Genomic DNA, 21,584 nt, shown 5'->3' on the forward strand with positions numbered 1-21,584 from the left:
AACTGAAAAATATCTCATCTCGTCTCAAGAAAACACCATCCCAAAACGCTAAAGGCCTAGTTAGAATCAACAAGAATGCCTGCGATAGAGGAAACGGGAGGGGATCTTAGCTCTCTGAGCAACGACGTACTCCTAATATATTTCCCATATCTGGACTCGACGGGATTTGTGGAACGAGTCACCAAGCGTTTTAAGGGTCTTGAAGTACGATGGATAAAATCGAACGCGAGTCCTCTCGTTCCGCCAAGGGCCGAAGACCTTGATGCTAAAGATTGGGACGGTGTTACCTTGCTTGCCACATTCATGCCGCCTCCAGCAGAGTTCCTATCTAAGGTTCGCTACGTACAGCTTACCACCGCGGGAATCGATAGATGGCCGGTGCATTCGACATATCAAGATGAGAAGGTCACATTTGCCACCTCCAATGGCGTTCACGCGTGAGTCGCAACTATTTCGAGAAAATTCTTTGAATCGATACGTTGACACCATGTGAAGAACGCAGATTGCGGAATGGGTCATTGGTGCTTGGCTCATGCATCAACATGCCTTTCTTAACTATGCCGCAAATATGAAGACGGGCACTTGGCAGTCTCCCTTTACCGCGAAGGTTCAAGATTCAACAGGCATGAGAATGTGAGTCTATTCGGAAAGCTACCATATCCAATAGGCAATTAAGTATTGACACTGGCTTCGCTGCAGAGGCATTCTGGGATATGGTGCGATTGGGAGGCAATGCGCACGATTAGCTAAAACCTTGAGCATGGAGGTTTACGCTTATACGCGCAGCGAGCGAGCCACATCCGAATCGCGCAAGGACGACAGCTATTGCATACCAGGCACAGGGGATCCGGACGGGCTACTGCCGACAAAGTGGTTCCACGGCTCAGCCAAGGGAGATGTAGATAGTTTCCTAGCGCAGGATCTTGATCTGTTGGTTATCAGCCTGCCGCTGACATCGGAAACACGGCATATTCTCTCGCATGAGCAGTTCGAAATCTTAAGCAAGAAGAAGACATTTGTCGCAAACATTGCGCGCGGTGGCCACATCAACCAAGATGCGCTTATCAAGGCTCTAGAGACGGATCAGATCCGCGGCGCGGCGCTCGATGTCACAGATCCAGAGCCACTCCCTAGTGACCATCCATTATGGAAAGCACCGAACCTGATCATAACCCCTCACATTAGCTGGAAGACAGATGCTCTCTATGGGAGGCTGCTGGATCTCTTGGAACTTAATCTCGAAAGATTAGCTTCAGGGCAGCAACCCATCAACGTGGTAAACCGTCAGCTCCACTACTAATAGACTCACTTCAATTAAAATGATAGAATAAACAAAGTCAATTGAGCTGGTTTCACGCCACATTACCGCAGCTATATATGTTCGATTATAAGATTCGGCTATTTATTAATAGCTCGTCCGTTACCGCGAGCTCGGGCAGCCTAGGACATATTGTTAACGATGACCTCAGATCGACACCACCCTCACCGAAGGTCTAGAACACTACCAAGAAAAGAGAATCCAGACGAAAAAAAGAAAATTAGATGCTTTTCCCCACATGAAAATATATCGTTTCCACCGGGTTGAGGACAACACTCGTCATCAGAAGCCATAGGGTTTGTGTAACCAATAATATTCAACATATAGATGGCTCTAATCGACAGGATTGTGACTAAAAGAGGCAAAACGGATGCAGATCCTGTCTGAAGAAAAACTTTGCGGACCTAGATCAGGTAAGCATCTTCAGATTGTCGCTAGATTGCAGACAATATAGGCAATTTTTGTCCCAAGCCAAGCAAGCCTCGGACGTCCGGTGCGAGATCTAAGACCCCCCAAAAAGCACTTCGCGGTAGCGTTCAACGCTAAAAAAGAACAGCTGAACGAATAGCTGCACTTTCCGGGAACCACTACGTCGGAAAGTTCGCGGCTCGCGGGATATTGTGCAGATGTTGTCCCACCGCTGATGAATCATGTCGTGAACGACGAGGTTTGGCACGAGATGGGAAAGTCCGGGTAGGAATGGGCTTTGGGATGTTAGCCAAGCATTCGCGCACCGTATCAGGATCGATGATATGATAAGCCGCGAAGTTCGGTCCTAGGAATTGACTCGACGTGAAACTTCCCTTGTAGGTGTGTGGTTGTTCCGGACGGTAAACTTAAGGCAATGAGAGCGGCCGATCCTTTAGACAGGGAAGAACATGATGTGATATCCGCAATGTTCAAAATAGCATAAGAGAGCCCTTCCACCCGGGCTTCACGCGCGCGAAGATGCCCATTTCTCGCCCATCCATGTAGCTGGTTACCAGACCTTACTGAACCGTTCACCCCAAGACTTCGTAGCTTCTAGTCAACGCGAGACAGAACAATTGGGAAGAGATGGCGGAAGTCGAAAAGCCGGATATTATTCCTGGCACTGATATCATCTTTACGGATGGGAGCAATGGAGAGAATACGACACCCGGTGAGGTTGTGCTCATCCCACAGCCGACTTCCAACCCAGATGATCCTCTAGTGAGCTCCTACAGATTATACCCTGTACACCAAAAGCAAGAGATATCTAACATCATTCTTAGAACTGGAATATGACATGGAAGACTACGATAATCTTCAACCAGTTCATCTTCGTCTTCGTGAGCATCATGACACCGATGGCCATCTCGCCCCTCTCGCTCATCTTCGAGGAGGAATTCAACAAGACGTTGCCGGAAGTGAACATGTTATTCGGCGCTGCGGCTATCACCTTAGGATATGCCAACTTCCTCATCGTGCCCGCGGCAAACATGTGGGGACGACGTCCAGTCGTCTTGATCTGCGGCCTGATATGTATCCTAGCCAACATCTGGCAGGCTCTCGTCACGAGCTATCCGAGTTTCCTGGGTGCTCGTGTTATTTCTGGACTTGGGGCGGCTGCGAATGAGAGCATTATGCCTATGGTTGTTGCTGATTTGCTATTCCAGCATCAGAGGGGAAGTAGTATGGCACTGTACTTGTGAGTAGAATTCACCATCTCCCAAGTATGAGAAGATGTACTCACCACCTCGTAACTAGTTGGGCGTATTTCCTCGGACTTTTCATCGGACCTATCATCTCCGGCGCCATCGCCTCGCAGATCTCGTGGAGGTGGTTCGTAAGTGTTGACTATCGCCTTGAAATCCGAGTCCCAACCTTCTAACACCAAACTCTTAGTTCTGGGTTTGTACCATCTTACAAGGTGTAAGTCCTCCAACGCATCCATTCACCCCATAACAACAAACACCACGACTCTAACCCACCCAAGGCAAGCTTCATATTCCTCCTTATCGCACACCCCGAAACAAAATACGACCGACCGTCCGCCCCCACAACCAGCCGCAACTCCACCGTCATCACCATCCGCGACCCCAACCCTCACCCCAACCCCACCGCCGAAAAGCCCGAAAACGGCGGCGCTTCAAGCTCCAGCACCGAACTCCCCACCCCACAAACCACCGCGCACCACCACGCCATCGGCCGTCCGTCCCGCGCACAATTCTCCCTCCTCCACCAACCCCAAACCCAAAATCGGAGTCAGAGTATAACAGCAACCCTCCTCCGCGACATCCTCTCCCCAATCCAAATCCTCCTCACCTACCCCATCGTAACATGGGCCTCTCTCTCCATGGGCTTCGCCGCGAATTCCCTGCTCGCGCTCAACCTAACCACAGCCCAAGTCTTCGGCGCGCCGCCGTATCTCTTCACGCCGGACCAGATCGGGTTCGTTAATTTCGCGTTTGTGGTGGGCGCGGTGGTGGCGTTGGTTACGGCGGGCCCGTTGTCGGATCGCATTGCGTTGGGCCGCGCGAGGAAGAATGGGGGTGTGTTGGAGGCTGAGATGAGGTTGTGGGCGCTGGTGCCGTATGTTTGTGCGAATGTCCTGGGTATGGTGGTTGTGGCGGTTGGATACCAGCGGGCGTGGCCGTGGGAGGCGGTTGTCGTGGTTGGGTATACGCTCGTTGGGTTGCAGGTTGTGGGGATTCCGGCTATTGCTATTGCGTATGCTGTTGATAGTGTGAGTGTTTTTCGTTGTTTGTGTGTTTTTTTTTCCTGTCAAGCTTTTCTTTTGTCGGGTTGGCTTTATGGGATGTCTCAGAGCTATGACCATGCGGAATGAAGTCGTCGCGTATCAGGTCGCCCGCGTCGATTCTGTTATTGATATGAGAATCGAAGATTATGTTACTAACTCTATTCGATTATAGTATAAGACCTTACCTGGGGAAGTCATGATTGCTGCGACAATTGTGAAAAATACGTTCGGGGTAAGTCTATTCACTCCGATCTCCTCTCCCCTTTCCTGCATCATCGCCAAACCCAATCCGTCCAATCCGTCCCAAATCTAATTTAAAAGCAGTTCGGAATGATATTCTTCTTCAACGACTGGGCAGCGCAGTCAGGGTATATTAAGCCCGTGCTGATGATGATGGGCCTCACAATCGGCGTCACCATCCTTGGGCTGTGTGTCTTTACTCCCTGGGGGAAGCAGTTCCGCCGCTGGACCAAAGACTCCAAGTTGCATTCTTTATAGGCCCCATATAGATATAATCGATGAAATTCAGGGTACGGTGTGGCGCCGGAATAGAATTCGCTTTTCTTCCTGTTCGATGTTAATCGTACATAAAAATTGGGGTTGGGGTGTTCGGAAGTAGATGTAGAGCGTGCGAATTGATATCTTGCAATGTGAAGGTGTTGTTATTTAAGGCCACCAAGATCAATGTTCAATATCCAAAGACTCATTCCAACCTGTATGTACGAGAGTAAAATATATACAGGAATATGTTCACCGGATTGTCAAATATGTACCCCCTCCCCGTTCATCAAAATATGCAAAATGTACTTATCTGCAACAGAAGCGACCAAAATCCTTTTATACCCCAGAAATCGACTTCCCGCTAATAGTCAGCTGCGCACTATACAACTCCCTCTTCGCATTCCCCTGATTCGCCGCCAGTCGGCCATGGAACACGACATTCTTCCCATTAGGATCGATATCCAATCCTCCCGGACCGTACACGCTTTTATTATCCACAGTCCGGATTAGGATCCCGCGATTCGTGTAGCTGCCGTCGATGGTGCTCGAGAAGGCGTACTCGACATCGTAATCATCGCTGGAGTAGCAGTGCGCGCTGTAGAACAGCACATAGTTGCCGTTGCCGATCTTATACAGCGCCGGTGCCTCGACCACGCCGTTATTAGACGCTCCTTCGTTGTCGAGGATCGTCTTCGCGCTTCCTTGTAGCGTTATCGCGTCCCGCGCCATTTTCTGGATTTTTATAGGCGTTGATTTGTAAGATCCAGAGGGCGTCCCGCCTTGGCATGTCGTCGCGCCACCGAGGCTGTTGCCGTCGACTTTCCAGAGGATCCACCGGTCTGTGCCGTCGTCGTAGCCGGATGCATCGATTACGCCGCCGCCAGACGTATCGCAGATTAGTGGGTTGCTTTGCGGTGTGAATGGGCCGATGGCGGTGGTTGATGTTGCGACACCGATGCAGTGGCTGCCGCCGTTCTGGTGCGCTGTGTAGTACATCACGTACGTTCCGGCATCCTATACATAATTAGTCCCGGTTCATACACTTACATATTATCATTACTACTGAAAACATACATTCTTCTGCACATCCGGTGCCCAGATTCCCTTATCATTAGGGTCGACCCAGGAGCCCGGATTCGGCAAAGCATCGGTGCTGCTAAGCGTCCAGGACAAGGTGTCGGAAGAGGTAGCGACGGGTATAACCTTGCCGTTAGACGATGTCGCGTAGGCTTTCCACGAGCCGTCGCCCCATATTATACTTGGATCCGGGAAGTCGACGCCCATGAACGGTCCGGATAGAGCCCGGCCCTTAAGACTACTAGTGTCGGCCAGGTCGATCTTCGTTATGTTAGCTAGGCCGAAGGTAGGAAGCTCATCGGGAGCTCGAGGGGCATTATGTTGAGATGGGAGTCCCGCGACTAGACCGGCGCCCAGGGAAAGAAGAAGACTCTTCATGACGGGTAGTAAACCAAGCTATTCCAACCAAGAAAAACCAAAGCCGTCTATATCAATAGGTAGGAACAGCACGAGTGCATCCTCGCAGACACGACTCGTCTGTTTACAAGCCATGGCGAATGTAATTTATAAAAGAATCCAAGAATGCAATCGTGCTCGGCATTACTCGGCCATTCCCTAGCGTTCCTAGACGCAAGGTACGATTGCCAGCGCCGTGTGGCTTCAGAAGTTGAAACATTTTCGACGGCCGTCGGTCCAATGAGCGCCAACCACGCCCCCGCGGCCCTTGTAAGGGCAACGAAGTAAGCAGGACATGGCGCAGAACGTTTGGCGTAGATAGGGCCGGAATAGGCAGGAACTGGGGAAAAGCAGGATGTGCTGCTAATGTGCCATCCGTCTGCGCATCCAATTGGGATACGGCTTGCGATCCTGCGGAGCTGTCGCTCAAGCAGTGTGCTGGCGATGGCACGGTCGCTAGGTAATTACGGCTTCAAGGGGTGGTAAGGAAGATGTGGGCGCCTAAGCCCTAAGGCCTTAGATCTGGCCAAGCCTTCCAAGCCTCCCACGTCAACCCCGGATTCCCCTGTCACAGCTACCTTAGGTAGGTAGGTAAAGCTGGTTCTTGGTCGCGGCCATCAACGTTGCATGGGTCTAATTCATCTTAAAATCTATTTTCAGACAAATAGATATGCCTGCCTCATCCGATCTGCTTCCTCCTAGTTTTAAGTGCCTATTTCGGTTGCCCTTAGGTTATCTGAATGTAGCGTCTGATATTTTGTCGCGATACGTAACCCTAGCCCTTGTAGTGCAGTTGATCGTCGCTGAAAGTCTCCAGAATTCCTGCGTGGTGACAAGGATCGCAACATCAAGGTTGTCAATGATCAACAATCAATATTCCGGTTTCCTGGACGTCCAGATAAGATTCTAAGCTTAAATTAACAGCGTTAGTAGTGGAAGCGAATATGTCGAGGAATATATTAATTTATCAGCCGCAGTAATTGAATTCCTACCTATGAAGGACCAATGTCGAGAGAATAGAGCAAATTGATCACGGTAAAGTCCAACCGAAGGGTTGCATCCTAAGGAGGTACGCTAGGTACTATAGTTGACGCGTAGTGACTGAGATCAGACCGCCCAGCACGCTGTGCAGCTTTACGAGCCACGATCAATTCCGACCGAACAAGCCGGAGCTCAGGCTATGCATGTGACCGTTTATTCGCAGAGAGCTCGCAGACGATCAAACTATACTCTCTCAAATATCGGTGATGCCTAGATGTCTGTGTTGTCAATGCCGGTCCACGCAAGTTAAGTATGGGGCAAAGGCCCCATCTAATGTTATGTTACTTCTTTCTTTTACCACTTTACGTATCCCTAAATGGATTATTTTCAGCTATGTCGACATCAATTTGAACGCATCTAGAGGACTTGTCAATACTCATTGGTTGAGCAGATCGAAGTCGAGGGGTAAAATGTTCAGCTGTGTCGATCATCTTATTTAATGCACTATTAGTCAACTCCGCCACGAATAGCGTAAAAACAAGTCCTAGGCTAAGAGCCCTAATTCATCCCTTTTTCTGCAATAAGCAATGCCGTCCCCATTTCCTTCTAAACTTCTCAGGTACGAAGCTCCAATCAGGAATCCAGAGTACTCTTGCAAGAAGATGCGTGTTTCCCGCATCAAGGAAGGGTTCGCATTTGACGATATCCCAGTTTTCTTTGTCGGCAATGTAATCTGGCTCATTTGGTGGTAGGGGATAATGGCTCTCCGGATATTGTGTGTCAACCAGGAATGAGCATTGTCCAATTTCCACATACTTGCTCATGTCCTCCTCATTAAGGTCATTCATACCCTTGGTCGGTAGCCATGTGCCACTCCAGAAGCCAAAGCCAGTTCGCGCTTCAGAGAATTCTCCAGGTAACAGTCCGCGGAATTCTGATCGAATGAATTTTGCGTGCATATCTCGAGGCAGGAAGTAAGAGCTAGGGAAGCGGTACCATTCTTTGCCGAAGCATACGTGATCACCGCGTCCACCTCGACCCTGTTGGCCGAATACACCAGTTCCAAGCGGTTTGTAGAGTTTAAGAGGTGCAGAATAGGCCAAGTACACACCAAGAATGCGAGCTGCACCTATGCTCAGAGATAATAGCAACACACCAGCCACGGTAAGAAGTTTCAGACGTGCTGGAATCTTCCCAACAAGAGTCTTTGGGTTCGAATTCCCAAAGGCTGATAAAATAATGTGAAATCCTATGGCGGCATTCAGAGCGACGAATGGGTACACCGGGTACATGAATCGCTCCTCTTTATGTGGCTGAATAGTGAAGATGCCAAGCCACATGTAAAAAGGGGAAAGGAATACCACGGTGCGTATTCCTGACTGGAACCCATGTTGTTTCGTAGAAAACGCTTTCTGTATAAGGAACAGAGGTAGAGATAATAAGGCGAGAACGAACCACATATTGAAATTGATGGCAAGGTTTCGAAAGTAAAACGTCCACGGTTCCGTTCCGTAGAGGTTAGGACCCCCTGTCGAAGAAAATATGTTATACCTCACTATATTCCACGACACCACTTCAACCTTCTTGTAGAAGAAAGTATTGATAGCCGTATCGCCCGCCTATACATGTGAGAACTGGACGTCGAAAGTTTAAGGAGTGAAGCAACTTACAAGGAGAAGGAGAGCAGCGATGACACCTCTACTAACTCGCATAACGGCTTCGTAAAAACGTTGACGGTCGTTTAACAGGGCAAGAACAGCAAATATGCCTTCTTCCAGCAGGAAAGGGGCACATAGGGCGGATGCGAAAGGCCACCCTAGGATGCCACCAACAGCAAACCACCAGATACCCCAGGAAGTCTTAATTCCTCCTCTCCAGTTCATGAATGCGGCAGTTCCGAGTAGCGAGGTGTACATGGCAAAGCTAGATGGTAGATAGGCTGTGCTTGCATGAAAGTTTCCGGGTGACACCACCGTAGCAATAAGGAATAACAGGCCTATCCGAGGGTTCAGGGTAAAGCTGACCACGCGAAATAGGAGTACTTGACATAATGAACAGATAAACGCTAAGATATAGCGGACGAAGAAGAATTCGGATAGCTGTACAAGTTAGAATAGTCTTATTGAAGAATTGTATTACTGGTTTCATGAGCGAGCGTATACCTTTGTAGACTGGGGTAATAGTCTTCGGATGTTTCCGACAATAGCATGCAGTCCGACATAAGACCAACTTCGGATGCTAAAATCTGGTGAATATTCCCAAGTCTGTAGGCCGTAGCCATGGGAAAGATAATGGGTTGGTTCCCAATAATTGAAAGTCTCATCGCAATCCTGGATTGGGGCATATAATGCTGCAATAAAATTCGCAATCAGAAAAACATAAAAGGCCTTTATTGGCTCAATCATGAATGGTGTCGGTCCTCTACATTAGCTTGTTAGTGCATTCAATTTCTTGCAGCTTGCTCGTTATAACAGACTTCTTTTTGGCATGTTGGGCAGTTGGATGAACGAACTGCTCTTGTCGCTGGGCGTCTGTAGGAGGCATACTAACAGAGCCTAAACTCGGCTTGTAGATTCATGAAGTGAATGTGTAAGTGGTTAAAGGGTGACGAGGTTGCGCATTGAAGGAAAGACGGTAACTTTTATTTCGTGGCTTAAAAATGTTGAGTTCAGGTCAAGAGCCAATTGGCTCCAATTGGAAATGACGTTGCTGCGTGGCTGCTTGGAGATCCCTGTCTTCGGATACTTATCGGGATAAAGTACCGATGTACAAATTCCTACTTCAAGCCGATTGGCTCATAAGCGTACATTGTACGTCAAGATTATCCGGACCCATTTTATTTTTCTAGAATTCGATTGAGCTCAAGTTGAAGATGCTTTAACGATTTGAGTTCGTGCATGTTCATCCGAAAGACAATCTACTTGGAAATTCTTTTCCAAATCAATTTTGACGCCAATTTATTTCGTTTATTTCCAATCCAAACGCGAAGTTCATATAAAATTTTGCCAAATTGGAAATATTCGAAAGACGCGATTTTAAGCTGATACTTGCTACTCCGTCGCATTATCGTATGTCGCTTTCAACCATTTCTTGTTTTTTTAATGTTTTTCCTGTCATTTTAGCTCTATCGTCAAGAAATTAACGTTGCCCCAGGTCTCCCGGCTATGGCTGGAAATTTTGAGATTCCAGGTCTGATGACCTCGTCGGAACCAGTCACGGCTCAAAATCAGCCAAACCCCCAGAATGAAGCTCAACAGGTGACTTCTCAAGTGACTTCTCAACCTTCCACGGAGATGGAAGTTGACTCCACAGCCCCTACGGAAATCTCACTGCCTCGTCAATCTGATGAAATAGAAAAGAAGGGATCGGAGGATAATGATGCACAAATCACCGACGCGCCGCCTAGTCCACCTTCGTTGATCTCGGCATTAGAGGCTCTGCTTGGCGGTCTGGATTCCCAACCACAACCACAACCGCAACAGCAAGCATCAAACGCCACACCTGCCCTACCTAACGGCACAGAACAGAATGAGCAAACCAACGAGCAAGAGGTTCAAGGTGACCCCGAGTGGGAAGAGGATTCTTCTCCATACGAATCATCTTCCGATTCAAGCAGTTCAGATGATTCAGATGATGAATCGGAAGATGGCAAGAATTATAAACTGCTTGGTCCCGAGGAAACGGCCCGTATTCTGATGGAGATGGAGGGCGGCTCAGATGATGAAGGCGAGGGGAAAACAAAAGGACTCGGCAGTGGAGCCCAAGTTCGGACTAAGAATGAGATGCCCGAAGAAGTAGTACCCAAGCCAGATGTTACTATTACCCCAGAGATGACAGTCACCGAGTTAGGCGTTATTGAGCATATCGTTGAGAACACGGCTGTGATCAAGGCCAATACTACTGGCGAGTACCAAGTCCTCGATACCGGCTCAGTTCTCTGCACCGAAGGCCGCACTGTCATTGCGGCCATAGCAGACTTAATTGGCAACGTGAGACAACCCCGATATACCGCAAGATTCACAAATGAGGAGGAAATCAAGTCTTTTGGCCTGGAGTTAGGAACTAAGGTGTTTTATCCTCCCTCACACGCGACGTATGTCTTTACACAAGCACTTCGGGTACAGAAGGGCACGGATGCAAGCAATTGGCATGACGAAGAGGCCGGCGATGACGAAATGGAGTTCTCGGACGACGAAAAAGAGGCGGAGTATAAAAGACAGCAAAAAGCTAAGAAGAAGGCAGGTCGTGGTGGGAAAGGCGGTGCGGGAGTACGAGGAGGCCATTCTGAGACGCCATCATTCCCCGTAGCCAGTGGTTTACAGTATGACGACGACGACGATGATGGTCCCTACCGAAAATTGGCAAGGCCTTCGAATTTTGCGCAAAGTCAACCAGCTTCTTCAGAGACCGGGTTTATGAACAACCATGGGAACAATAATGGATCATTCCGAGGTGGTCGAGGTAGAGGTCAACGAGGTTATGGTCGCGGACGTGGTCATCGTGGAGATTCGCGAGGTGGCCACTCTCTACCACCTAGACCTCCCAGAGGACAAGACTACCAACCACAGTCTCACCAATATAACTACAATCCAGTCCCACCGCCTCCGGTTGCCAACACGACGTATCCACCACCCGTACCTTTCTACGGTACTCCCAATGGCCATTCACAACCCAATGCTCAATACCCTTTCCCGTGGCCACAGAACATTCCGCAAGGTTTCGTCCCACCTCCGCCGCCCCAATTCACTGGACAGCAATCGGGGACAAACCCATATTATAGTCCAGAGTTCTTCGCTGCTTTGCAGAGCCAGATGCAAGGACAGTCTAATCAGCAAGGAGGCCAGTGGCCTGGACATGGTGGTACTGGATAGAATCCTAATACCATGTTTGGCAACACAGGCCCAGCGGTCTAGACCACCTAGAAATTTGGCTGCTGAAATAGGAATTGAGTCTTCGACTCCGCTGCCTAGAACGGTATGACGGTGCCATGCCTTGGCGGTTTACGCTCAGTGATGGAGTACTCCGCATTTCAGCCACCCTCCGCCTTACGAGGCTCATCGCATGCGCGCGGAACCCGAGAAGTGAGTCATTAAACGTAATGTTGGGAAGGAAGACCGAGATGAATCTCTCCAGTCCTACTCGACGTGTATTTACTTGAGAGGGATGTTGTACATTGATAAAATTCGATTGTTCATATTCACAGCTGAAAACAGGCGTGACAAATACGAGAGAACATGAACCTACAAGGCATCAAGGCCTCACGTCTATAGGAGTATAGGAATATAGGAGTCTAAACAGGTTCTGTAATAACCTCAAACACTTCTATTGTCAAATGTGTTAATTTTTATTGGTGTGAATATTCTGGGGATCCTCTTACCGGACTTGATTCGGGATTGTTTGACATATTCGATCGACAAACTCCACATATAGCGTAACCTAAGTACCGAATCCATGCCGTATTCTAGATTCTTGGCTCACGGGCCGCCGGCAGTTACCGATGACTGCCCCCAGGTTCGTGATAGCGTCGGCCGCGGACAGGATCTAGCGCCCGAAGTGCCTATACGAATGATACTTCTCGTCGCAGTCAGTTTGCAGCACGGAGCACGGAGGATGGTACGTACGGTTTCGACGCACAACCCCTGCGATGGCCCTATGCGAAGAAACATCACGACCCACCTCGGTATTCCGTGAACACCGGCGTCCAGGAGGCTAAAAGGACCTTTGCCGGCCTCGCATATCCCTTACTTGCACCTGTCTGCAAGACATTCTTCATCTTTCCTGGACACGATCTTCACAATGCTTTTAAAACTCGCCGCCATCGTGGGCTGTCTCGCAGGTTTACAACTGCTTTACCGAGTCTTCAAACACGTGACTTCGCCGTTGAGGTCCGTTCCTGGGCCTTTCCTCGCGAGGTTTACGGACCTTTGGTATTTCCGGGCGTTGTGGAAGGCGAAGTTCGAGGTGGTTAATAAAGAACTACATCAGAAATATGGTGCGTCCTCTACCCTCTACCTAACTTGCATAACCTGGAGCGGTCGTAGTAACAGCTTTGCTAGGCCCGATCATTCGATACGGACCGAACCGGTACAGCTTCGACGATGTGACTGCTGCAAAGACGATATATTCCCACGGAACCCAGTTCGCTAAGTCCGACTGGTACGAGGCCTGGAGCAAGCCCGGTGTCTGGAACTTGTTCGCGGAGCGGGACATCACGCAACACTCGAAATACCGCAGGCAATTCCAGACTGAATACAGCATGTCATCGCTCGTAGAGTACGAACCCTTCGTGGACGAGTGCGCGGCTGTCTTCGACCAGCGGCTGCAGGAGCTGTCGCAGTGTGGTCTGCCAGTGAACATGGGCCACTGGATGCAGTGCTATGCCTTCGACGTGATCGGTTGCATCACCTTCTCGAAGCGGCTCGGGTTCCTCGACCAGGGGTTAGATATCGGGGGCGTCATATCGGCCATAGAGAATGCCCTAGTCTACTCGAGCCTCGTCGGCATCTACCCGTTCCTACATCCGTACCTCTTCTCATTCATCGGTTGGCTCGTCGGGGGCGGCACGGGATACGTGTTCGCCTATACGACGCAGTGTATGGAGGAGCACCAGGCCGCCGCACAGGTCATGGACGTGGACGAGAAGCCGATTCCCGGCAGGGCGAGGGACTTCATTTCTAAGTTCGTCGCCAAGCACCATAGAGACCCCGATGTATTTACCCCAGAGCATATCATGGAGGGCTGCTCGAACAATATGATTGCCGGGTCTGATACCACGGCCATCTCGCTCTCCGCCATCCTGTACTACCTCCTCAAGAACCCCAATACTTTAGCGAAGCTCCGCGAGGAGGTAAAGGCGGCGCAGCTGGCTGCGGGGACGTCTTCCAAGGATATCCCATTCAAGATGAGCCAGGCAATGCCGTATTTACAGGCCGTCATCAAGGAGGCGCTTCGTATGCACCCCGCGACGGGACTTCCGATAGAGCGGGTTGTGCCGGTTGGCGGTGCGACGATTGCCGGTCGATTTTTCCCTCAAGGTGTAAGTTTCTCATACATCCATTACTTACCTGCATAGTAGTCATCCTTAGAAATTCATATCTGATGTAAATCAATCTATTTAGTCAGTCGTCGGAGTCAACACTTGGATCGAGCACCGCAACCCCCGCATATTCGGTGAAGACGCGAACGAGTTTAAGCCGGAGAGATGGCTATCTGATGACACCGAGAAGGTTTCCTTCATGAACAGGCACTGGATGCCCGTGAGTCGCCCCTTTCTTTTCCCTTTGCGCAGGGGCTACGCTTATTTAGACAACATTTACTAACGCCAAATCACCTAGTTCGGACTAGGCTCTCGAACCTGCATCGGCAGACACATTTCCCATCTCGAGATCTCGAAGCTTATCCCTCGGCTGGTTCGCGATTACGACTTTGAACTCGCTGGGGACCTGGACAAGAATGAATGGAAGACTGACAATTATTGGTTTGTGAAACCGACCAACTTCTCGGTTCGTATCATTGCGCGGAAGGGTTCGTGATCTACGTGCTTTCACCAGCCTTGTGAGTGGGTTAAAAGCAATAAGGCGACGAAGATCTCATCAGCGTCCAGCCTTAACATTCAAGTATATTAGTTGGTGGGGTTGGAGTATTGGAAGAATGGTACATAGCCGATATCCGAATTACTGTAACAAATAAACGCCATGATTCTGCTTTTTGGACATTTCCAATGAAGAGGCTGTGAGACATTGAGATTGATACTTATCTCGGCAATCTACACGATATCCAACCTCTAGCTAAGACCAAGACTTAGAAGATACGAATTGCTACCAACTAAAAATATGAAGCTCGCTAATCGTTAGTACTGCGTAGTATCGCGGTCTAAGTACTTAGTAGGTATTTAGTATGTCCTCTAAGGCTGCATTAGCTCCAACCACCCCCTCAAGCTGTTGACGATGGCGTCATGCAAGCCACTATTCCTCTGAAGAGACGGCTCGGGAAGAGAGGTTATAATAGGCAGGTAGGAGATCGTGGCTTGAGCCACCGATTTGAGCCACCTAGTCTTACTAGACCGTTCGGCGATGAAGTCGCGTTTGCTCAAAAGCAACTAAAGTTCGTCGCGCATTAGTCTTCTCCAACCTACCAAAATAGGACCTAACCCGATGCATCGTATTTTGGGCGGAGGACCTATTCTCATATGGTCGAAGTGGATTCGTATTGTACAGAGCATAACTTATCTTCCAGGCTTCCAGCATAATGTTCTTGTTTTAATAGGTACCATTAGGCACGTCTTATCAGAGGTGCTATTACTCTTTTCTCGTGTCAACAGCTCGTTGAGAAGACAGTAAGATGTAAGGGCTTGCTGCATACGATAATGCGATGGACCACCGGATGGTTGGGAGCGCAATACGCCTTGCCTTGCAGATCTGGTAAGGTCCGTCCAGCCTCACAAGCAATTTTTATCATTTTCATCGGTGACCAGGATCGGTAGGGCTAATCCGCGCCGTTGGAAATCGGACGTGCGATGTCACGACATGACGACAGCTGAAATACACTTTTTATGTAATCGGGATTTTCTTACTCCCACGCTGTGATCAAGAGATGGTCAATTCGGTACACAAGCACATGTTCACAGTCTGTTCCTCTGCTTAGTGTGTAAAACGTGACGATAGTCGGTGATCCTCCACACACACCATCAGTGGAACAAAATAATGATCGACCTGTAAGCACGATAAAATGACAGGGATCAGTAGAGCCGGCAGTGTGACTGGTTGAATGGTGGGAGGATAGAAATTAAGAACGCGGACCGACAGACGGAAGTGGAAGATGGTTGTGGAAGGCGGGCGTTTCACAAGGCTAAAGTAATTTAAAAAAGAGGCACACAATCAGAATATTCGAAGGGTGTAGATTCGAGAAAGAATAAAGAATTAAAGGGAAAAGGCTGAATGGCCAGATTGGGAATAACAGCATCGGCCGAAAGTAAACTGGGGCATCCCAGCGACCCAGAAAGGGGACACGAACTCTCAAGTCCAGGAATCCCTCACGACCACGCGGGAGAAAAACGGAAAATCGGTAATTCCAAAGATAGAGGGGAGAATTGTGCAAGGAACTAGGTAGACGTCATGTTGCGTTCCACAGCAGAAAATATCGTGGCTTTGGCGTTATTGGAGTCGATTTGACCCAATGAGATAGTGTCCGTGTGGATCCTCATCAGATCATTGGTAGCGATATTCTGTCCCGTTCGAATCTTTAACTGCTTGCTTCGGTGGCTTCTTTCCGACCTCCCCAGATGACTTCCGGTCACACTTGAATAAAATCTTCAATATGAAAATTGAGAGATTCTGAACAAGGTATGAGGCGTTGGAGCAATAATTGGGTGTCCCTCAGTCTCGTCCCAGTGTTCAGCCACCGTAGAAAAGGAGGTATATTCATCAATAAATGCATGAAATCGTGCCATTGACTCATATGAGAGGGCCAAATGAATGAAGCTGACGACACAGACTATTCTGGATTTTGCTTGGGTTGCTTCTGTAGGCGAGCTTCAAGTGGTGTTTCTCCAGGTTGTAAAAGCTTAGAAGTCGATTAAGGGGCCAGAGGGGCTAAGTACGTAGGTACTTGCCTATTTTCGTAGCCGGCATCACGCTTTGGTTTTCTTTGTGCTAGCCAATGATAATCAAGTGGAGGATGTTTACCCCTGACATATCCCTGACGTATCCTTGTTAGCTCCAATCTCGCCTAATCTGCACCTTGAACAATGATCCAATTAGAATAGCTTGGTTCCTGAAGTGGCGCTTCTGTGCCTGACTAGCGCAGGGAGCTTGGACCAAGTCGGCCACCAGAGAAAGACCGAAAATGATCAACATCGAGAAAGAGACAAAGAAGACAGGGGGAGAGATGGGACGATCTTGAATTGGATTTTTTGGATGATTGCAAGGATAGGCTGGATGGAAGGAACCATTAGGTTCTGATAAGTGATTTGGTGATTCGGTGCTGACTGCGTCCCAATCTACACCACTGAATGGAAAGCTGAATTCTTCTCCTCGATTGCATCAACTATTTTGCGAGATTTGTTCCCGTATTTAGAACACGGCGGAACCAACATCGTACCTGTCGATGTCGTATAAATGTCTCAAAGTACCTAAACAAAAGCATACGTGTGCTATTATACGAGAACTCATGGCGCTAACGTGTATGTTCGAGTTGAACAGAAAGTCTCATGTAGCCATCTGGAAGCAATAAGAAGCAATAATAAGATACTGCCGTTAATGGCATCCTAACAGAAAATATTCTGTAGAAGGGAAGGTAAATTAATTTGGGTAGGGGAGGTCAAATTATTCTCAATGCGTTGGTACCTAGCAGTCTATTAGTACTTGTGAATAAAGATATACAAGTATTCGTGTTTATGCAGACACTCAAGAAAATAGCCGGCAGGGGTTTGTTATCCAATGGAAATTCAAGAATAACATTCCTTGCTAGGGAAATAGAGGAAACCACGATCGTCTGTGGTGTTACCATTAGTGTATGTAGCTGCCCTAGCTGCCTAAGAACCACCTAGGAGGCGCCTACCTACCCAGGTACCTGCCTTGTAGTTCGTCCGGAGTACCTATCGGAGTACCTGGGTACCCCGTAACGGGACGCGCTAGAACGGTTCATGTAAGCCAGCAGCCAATGACCCTTGGGAGTCTACTACTCTACTATTCCCATTCCTCTCGCTTCCTCCCTCTCTTTCTTCCCTTTCCTTCCTCACCGTCCACCTACGTCGCAACCACGCACGCGGTCTCTTCCCCCCCTCTCTTCACGAGAATTGCGTTTTCTTCGTTGAATCCGTTCTCACTTACGTTCTTTTTTATACCCTCACTCGATTTTTATCGACGACTAACACCTTCTTTACGCTACATATCGCGACTCGTCGCCTTGCAGGCCGATTAAATTCACTTCACCCCACGGTAAACAAAGCGCGAATACGAACCTCATTCACGCCCACCTCTGCAGGTACCGAGTCGCATACCACTTCCTCACGACACACTTACGTGCGCATTACGTTCATTTTATATTCGGATATAAAAACCCGTTGACCTTAGACGACAACTTTACCCCAAGTGTAAATATAACTTCGTACACGCAGCTTGAGTGCAACGCCTACGACATACGCGCAACACGATCGTACTTGGTTCTGGGGCAATTTTCGGCGGATAAGAAACATCGATATTTCGTAGTACTCAGATTAAACACAACTTGATCAAGATGCCGAGTCACAATCACAATCATCGCCATAAGAGGCGGGATGTGTGGGATGAAATAGCTGACGATGTTAAGAGCTTCGCCAGTGAAGCTAACCCCTTCAAGACGGCTAAGATCCAGGCAAAGGCACAAGCAGCATCGACTGTATACCAAACGGTGTACGAAACCATGGCGAAGACCTTCGACGGACCCATTGCTGGCTACTCGACGCTGGGACAATCCGACGATGCCCCAAAGACCCAGGTTATCGCGACGCCTACTTCGGTCGCGCAAGTGCAGGTGCTATCGACTGCCACGCAGGCTAAGGTCGCAGACACGACAGCTGCCTCCCTCGACACAGCTGATAGCACACCGACAAAGACTGCTGCCAAGACATCCGACAACATCCTCCCCGCATCAATTGGACAGACCTCTTCTGTCGATCTGGGTGATCACTCCACCCTGGCAGTCGCAACTAGTACGCCAACAACACTCTCTCAAGCGACTAAGAATCTAGGATCGTCTTCTGCTACTTCTGCGAACAATGCAGAGGCACAAGCCTCAGCCTCAGCTTCTGCTTCTTCTACTGCAGCAGCGGCAAGTTCTTCGAGCCCTGACACCGGTGCCGCCGCTAAGGCCGGTATCGCCATTGGTGTTTTAGGTGGTCTTCTTGTGGTTGCATTGCTTGTTTTCTTTCTGGTTAACAAACGTAGAAAGCAACAAGCTCAGCAAGTCCAGGATGATGAAAAGATTCACGGACCCATTGGTGGTCGTCCCTCGTCTATGCTTTCGACCCAGACCAGTGCTACGGCACCCCAGCTTAGCCTTCGACCGGTGACCCAGTTTAACCCAACCTTTGGTGAGCGCCGATCAAGCAAAGGCGCTGCCCTTGCACTTGCAACCGCTGGACTCAACACGCGCCCCGTCGATTCTCCTCGATCTCCTTGGGAACGACCCAGCCCTACTAGCCAGGCCAATCACCCTGAGAACCCATTCGGTAACAATGCAGAGCGCGCTTTTACTCCCACTGGCGAACGTCCTAACAATCCATTCGAGAACCCTGAGAATGTTGTTGGTGTCGCACAAACGACGAACTCGCCTCCTAAGCTTTCGCCGATTGTAACTGCAGCTGTGGCCGGTGCTGGAGCCGTTGGTGGTGCCGCCGCTTTGGGTCGTAAAGTTTCCACCCGCAAGGATGCTCCTCCTCCGTTGGATCTTACTATTCCTGCTGGCCCACCTAGTCCCGCCGGCACTGAGTTTAGTATCCACTCTGTCGGTGCGGGTCAATCTCCTGGTCCTTCTCGAAGCGCAGCAGCTATTGCCGCAGCAGGCGGACCTCCGTCGACTGCCGTTCATCGTGTCCAATTGGATTTCAAGCCGAGTCTGGATGATGAGATGGGACTTCGAGCTGGTCAGCTCGTTCGACTCCTTCACGAGTACGATGATGGCTGGGTAAGTACACTCTTGAACCATTGCGATTGATTATTTGCTAAATTGTCTGAATAGTCGCTTTGCATTCGTCTTGACCGCACTCAACAGGGTGTCGTTCCCCGAACTTGCTTGTCTACTCGACCTGTGAAGCCTCGTCCCGCTGGTGGACCTCCCAACGGTCGTAACGGTCCTCCTATCAACCCCAGCGGTTATCGTGGACCCCGAGGTCCCGGCCCGAACTACCCCCCCGGACAGCGACCCATGACTCCTCAGAGTGCTCGTCCTCAATCGCCTGCTATGATGCGACCCCAGTCGCCTGCCACGGGACGTCCGATGAGCCCCTACGACAGCCGCCCTGCATCCCCGGCTAACGGTCGAATGAGCCCTGGCCCTCGAGCCCAGTCCCCCGGCCCGCGACAGCAGCGACGATTGACCCCTCCCGGACCTAGCCCTATGAACCCCAACGCCGGCGGTCCTTCCCAACAGCAGCACAGCGGCGCTCCCCAGGCCGCCCAGGGTCAAGTTGGCCGAAAGCCTGTTCCCGGTCAGGCTTACTAGTGTACACCATTCTGAACACTAAAACATTAGCTTTGAGTAAACATTGCTGTCGTACATGAGATAGCATGCGGAAACCCCCACTTTTTCTACCCTCTTGATCCCCTGCATTTGGCTTCAATTCAGATGCACCTCGATACCACTGACCCTCAACCTTAACTAACGAACCTTGATGAATTTGGGAACGATATACACTTCTCGACACTCGCTTATAACCTTTACACTTGATACACCTTGCACTCTCGGGGGTCTCGGTTACATTTTCGCATTTTCTTTTTCAGTTCTGCATTTTCGATTCGCTCGCTTTTCAATATAGAAAGGCATTGGCAACCACATCATTCAAACTTTCAGATCAAGTACACCCAACTGGTTGAATGATGTCCGTCGCATAGACGCCCGGATCGGGATAATCTGGTAATTTCTTGTCAATAATTTCTAGTTCTTGGGAAGGAAGCTCGCGACCCTCGCCGGCCTCTCGAGACAACAGACGGGTTTTTACCGCCCCCGGCTTCTAGCAGCTTCTTTTCTTTCGCTTTCACAATCGCGACGGCTGGGTTGATACATCGTACACTCGTGTTCTTAGCCGATGTACGATCTCGCTTCGTCGCGATATCTTAAATTTCTTCTTGCTCCAACGAGCTTTGGAAAAAGGAGAGATCAAAATCAATTTGGGCAATTTAGATACTCTTTCTCTTCATTTCGGCCTGCACGAATCCGGGATGATGAGCACGCCTTGGTATCGGATGTTACCCTTACCTTTTTAGGGGTAGCAGATCACGGTTTATCTGGAGGGGTGGTGGGTTGGTTGGGTTGGATGGGGATGCGGGCACATCGAGATGTGCCCACGCGTTGGACAGGGTCTAGCCGGCGATGACGAGGATCCATGGCGGTGCCTGGGGATGCAGAGATGGATATGGATGCGAGTGATTCGTTGACGTCTTCTATGAAAAGGTCGTTATGGATGAGCCTCTGCGGCGGGGCCGGCTAGTCATGTCTGATGCCCGGAGGTTTGCTATAGTCAGACTCCATATCTCCATAGGAGCTCAATATAGTGGTGTACCACTACAAGTTTGGCTTTTTGCTCGTGATGTTTTATATGCTATGCTCTGTTGGTATGGACTAATATTTCACTAGAATTAATCGTGGTTCAACCAACAGTGGAACTCCCCATCCCACAGGTTTGGTTGATCGAGATCTTTAACACAGTACCCCTCACAGTGCTATTCATACCTCCCTTAAACTTACATATGACTTCTAGGTTCGTTTTCTTTCCCTTTAAACAGTTTTATTGTGTTACCTTGTATGGATTATTCAGCTTGAAAGCCCTTGGTTCAACACCTATTTCTCCTTGTGCCAGTTGTACGAACCGAATTTGTAAATAATTCACGTGGT

General features: G+C 49.3%; 7 protein-coding genes across 7 annotated transcripts; 5 read left to right on the top strand and 2 right to left on the bottom strand.

Annotated features, from left to right (window-relative positions):
• Positions 1-75: 75 nt before the first annotated feature.
• On the top strand, positions 76-1,300 carry GGS22DRAFT_184315 (uncharacterized protein; the record flags this gene model as incomplete). The annotated part of the gene is made up of 3 exons (XM_047964176.1): positions 76-437; positions 496-633; positions 700-1,300. 3 exons carry the CDS (start codon positions 76-78, stop codon positions 1,298-1,300), a joined length of 1,101 nt encoding a protein of 366 aa, XP_047822570.1.
• Positions 1,301-2,374: 1,074 nt separating this feature from the next.
• Positions 2,375-4,538, top strand: GGS22DRAFT_184316 (MFS general substrate transporter; the record flags this gene model as incomplete). The annotated part of the gene is made up of 7 exons (XM_047964177.1): positions 2,375-2,509; positions 2,572-2,987; positions 3,047-3,125; positions 3,185-3,211; positions 3,276-4,025; positions 4,213-4,272; positions 4,365-4,538. The coding sequence occupies 7 exons, from the start codon at positions 2,375-2,377 to the stop codon at positions 4,536-4,538; spliced, it is 1,641 nt and encodes a 546-aa protein (XP_047822571.1).
• Positions 4,539-4,875: 337 nt separating this feature from the next.
• Positions 4,876-6,111, bottom strand: GGS22DRAFT_152246 (glycoside hydrolase family 43 protein; the record flags this gene model as incomplete). Its single annotated transcript, XM_047959650.1, has 2 exons — positions 5,616-6,111; positions 4,876-5,555 (listed from the first exon to the last, which is right to left on the bottom strand). The coding sequence occupies exons 1-2, from the start codon at positions 5,994-5,996 to the stop codon at positions 4,878-4,880; spliced, it is 1,059 nt and encodes a 352-aa protein (XP_047822572.1). The 5' UTR covers positions 5,997-6,111.
• A 1,342-nt stretch (positions 6,112-7,453) lies between these two features.
• GGS22DRAFT_152249 (glycosyltransferase family 22 protein) lies at positions 7,454-9,614 on the bottom strand. The gene is made up of 4 exons (XM_047959651.1): positions 9,472-9,614; positions 9,158-9,416; positions 8,666-9,094; positions 7,454-8,614 (listed from the first exon to the last, which is right to left on the bottom strand). Exons 1-4 carry the CDS (start codon positions 9,537-9,539, stop codon positions 7,559-7,561), a joined length of 1,812 nt encoding a protein of 603 aa, XP_047822573.1. The 5' UTR covers positions 9,540-9,614; the 3' UTR covers positions 7,454-7,558.
• A 263-nt stretch (positions 9,615-9,877) lies between these two features.
• GGS22DRAFT_152250 (NAF1-domain-containing protein) lies at positions 9,878-12,305 on the top strand. Its single transcript, XM_047959652.1, has 2 exons — positions 9,878-10,063; positions 10,149-12,305. The coding sequence occupies exon 2, from the start codon at positions 10,160-10,162 to the stop codon at positions 11,864-11,866; it is 1,707 nt and encodes a 568-aa protein (XP_047822574.1). The 5' UTR covers positions 9,878-10,063; positions 10,149-10,159; the 3' UTR covers positions 11,867-12,305.
• Positions 12,306-12,791: 486 nt separating this feature from the next.
• On the top strand, positions 12,792-14,734 carry GGS22DRAFT_196616 (cytochrome P450; the record flags this gene model as incomplete). The annotated part of the gene is made up of 4 exons (XM_047965859.1): positions 12,792-12,987; positions 13,052-14,031; positions 14,114-14,251; positions 14,330-14,734. 4 exons carry the CDS (start codon positions 12,792-12,794, stop codon positions 14,525-14,527), a joined length of 1,512 nt encoding a protein of 503 aa, XP_047822575.1. The 3' UTR covers positions 14,528-14,734.
• A 3,412-nt stretch (positions 14,735-18,146) lies between these two features.
• Positions 18,147-20,487, top strand: GGS22DRAFT_62653 (uncharacterized protein). The gene is made up of 2 exons (XM_047967589.1): positions 18,147-19,658; positions 19,713-20,487. The coding sequence occupies exons 1-2, from the start codon at positions 18,231-18,233 to the stop codon at positions 20,193-20,195; spliced, it is 1,911 nt and encodes a 636-aa protein (XP_047822576.1). The 5' UTR covers positions 18,147-18,230; the 3' UTR covers positions 20,196-20,487.
• Positions 20,488-21,584: the final 1,097 nt, after the last annotated feature.

The sequence above is a fragment of the Annulohypoxylon maeteangense genome (assembly GCF_022496945.1).
Source record: "Annulohypoxylon maeteangense strain CBS 123835 unplaced genomic scaffold GGS22scaffold_2, whole genome shotgun sequence".
In the NCBI taxonomy this organism is placed as follows: domain Eukaryota; kingdom Fungi; phylum Ascomycota; class Sordariomycetes; order Xylariales; family Hypoxylaceae; genus Annulohypoxylon; species Annulohypoxylon maeteangense.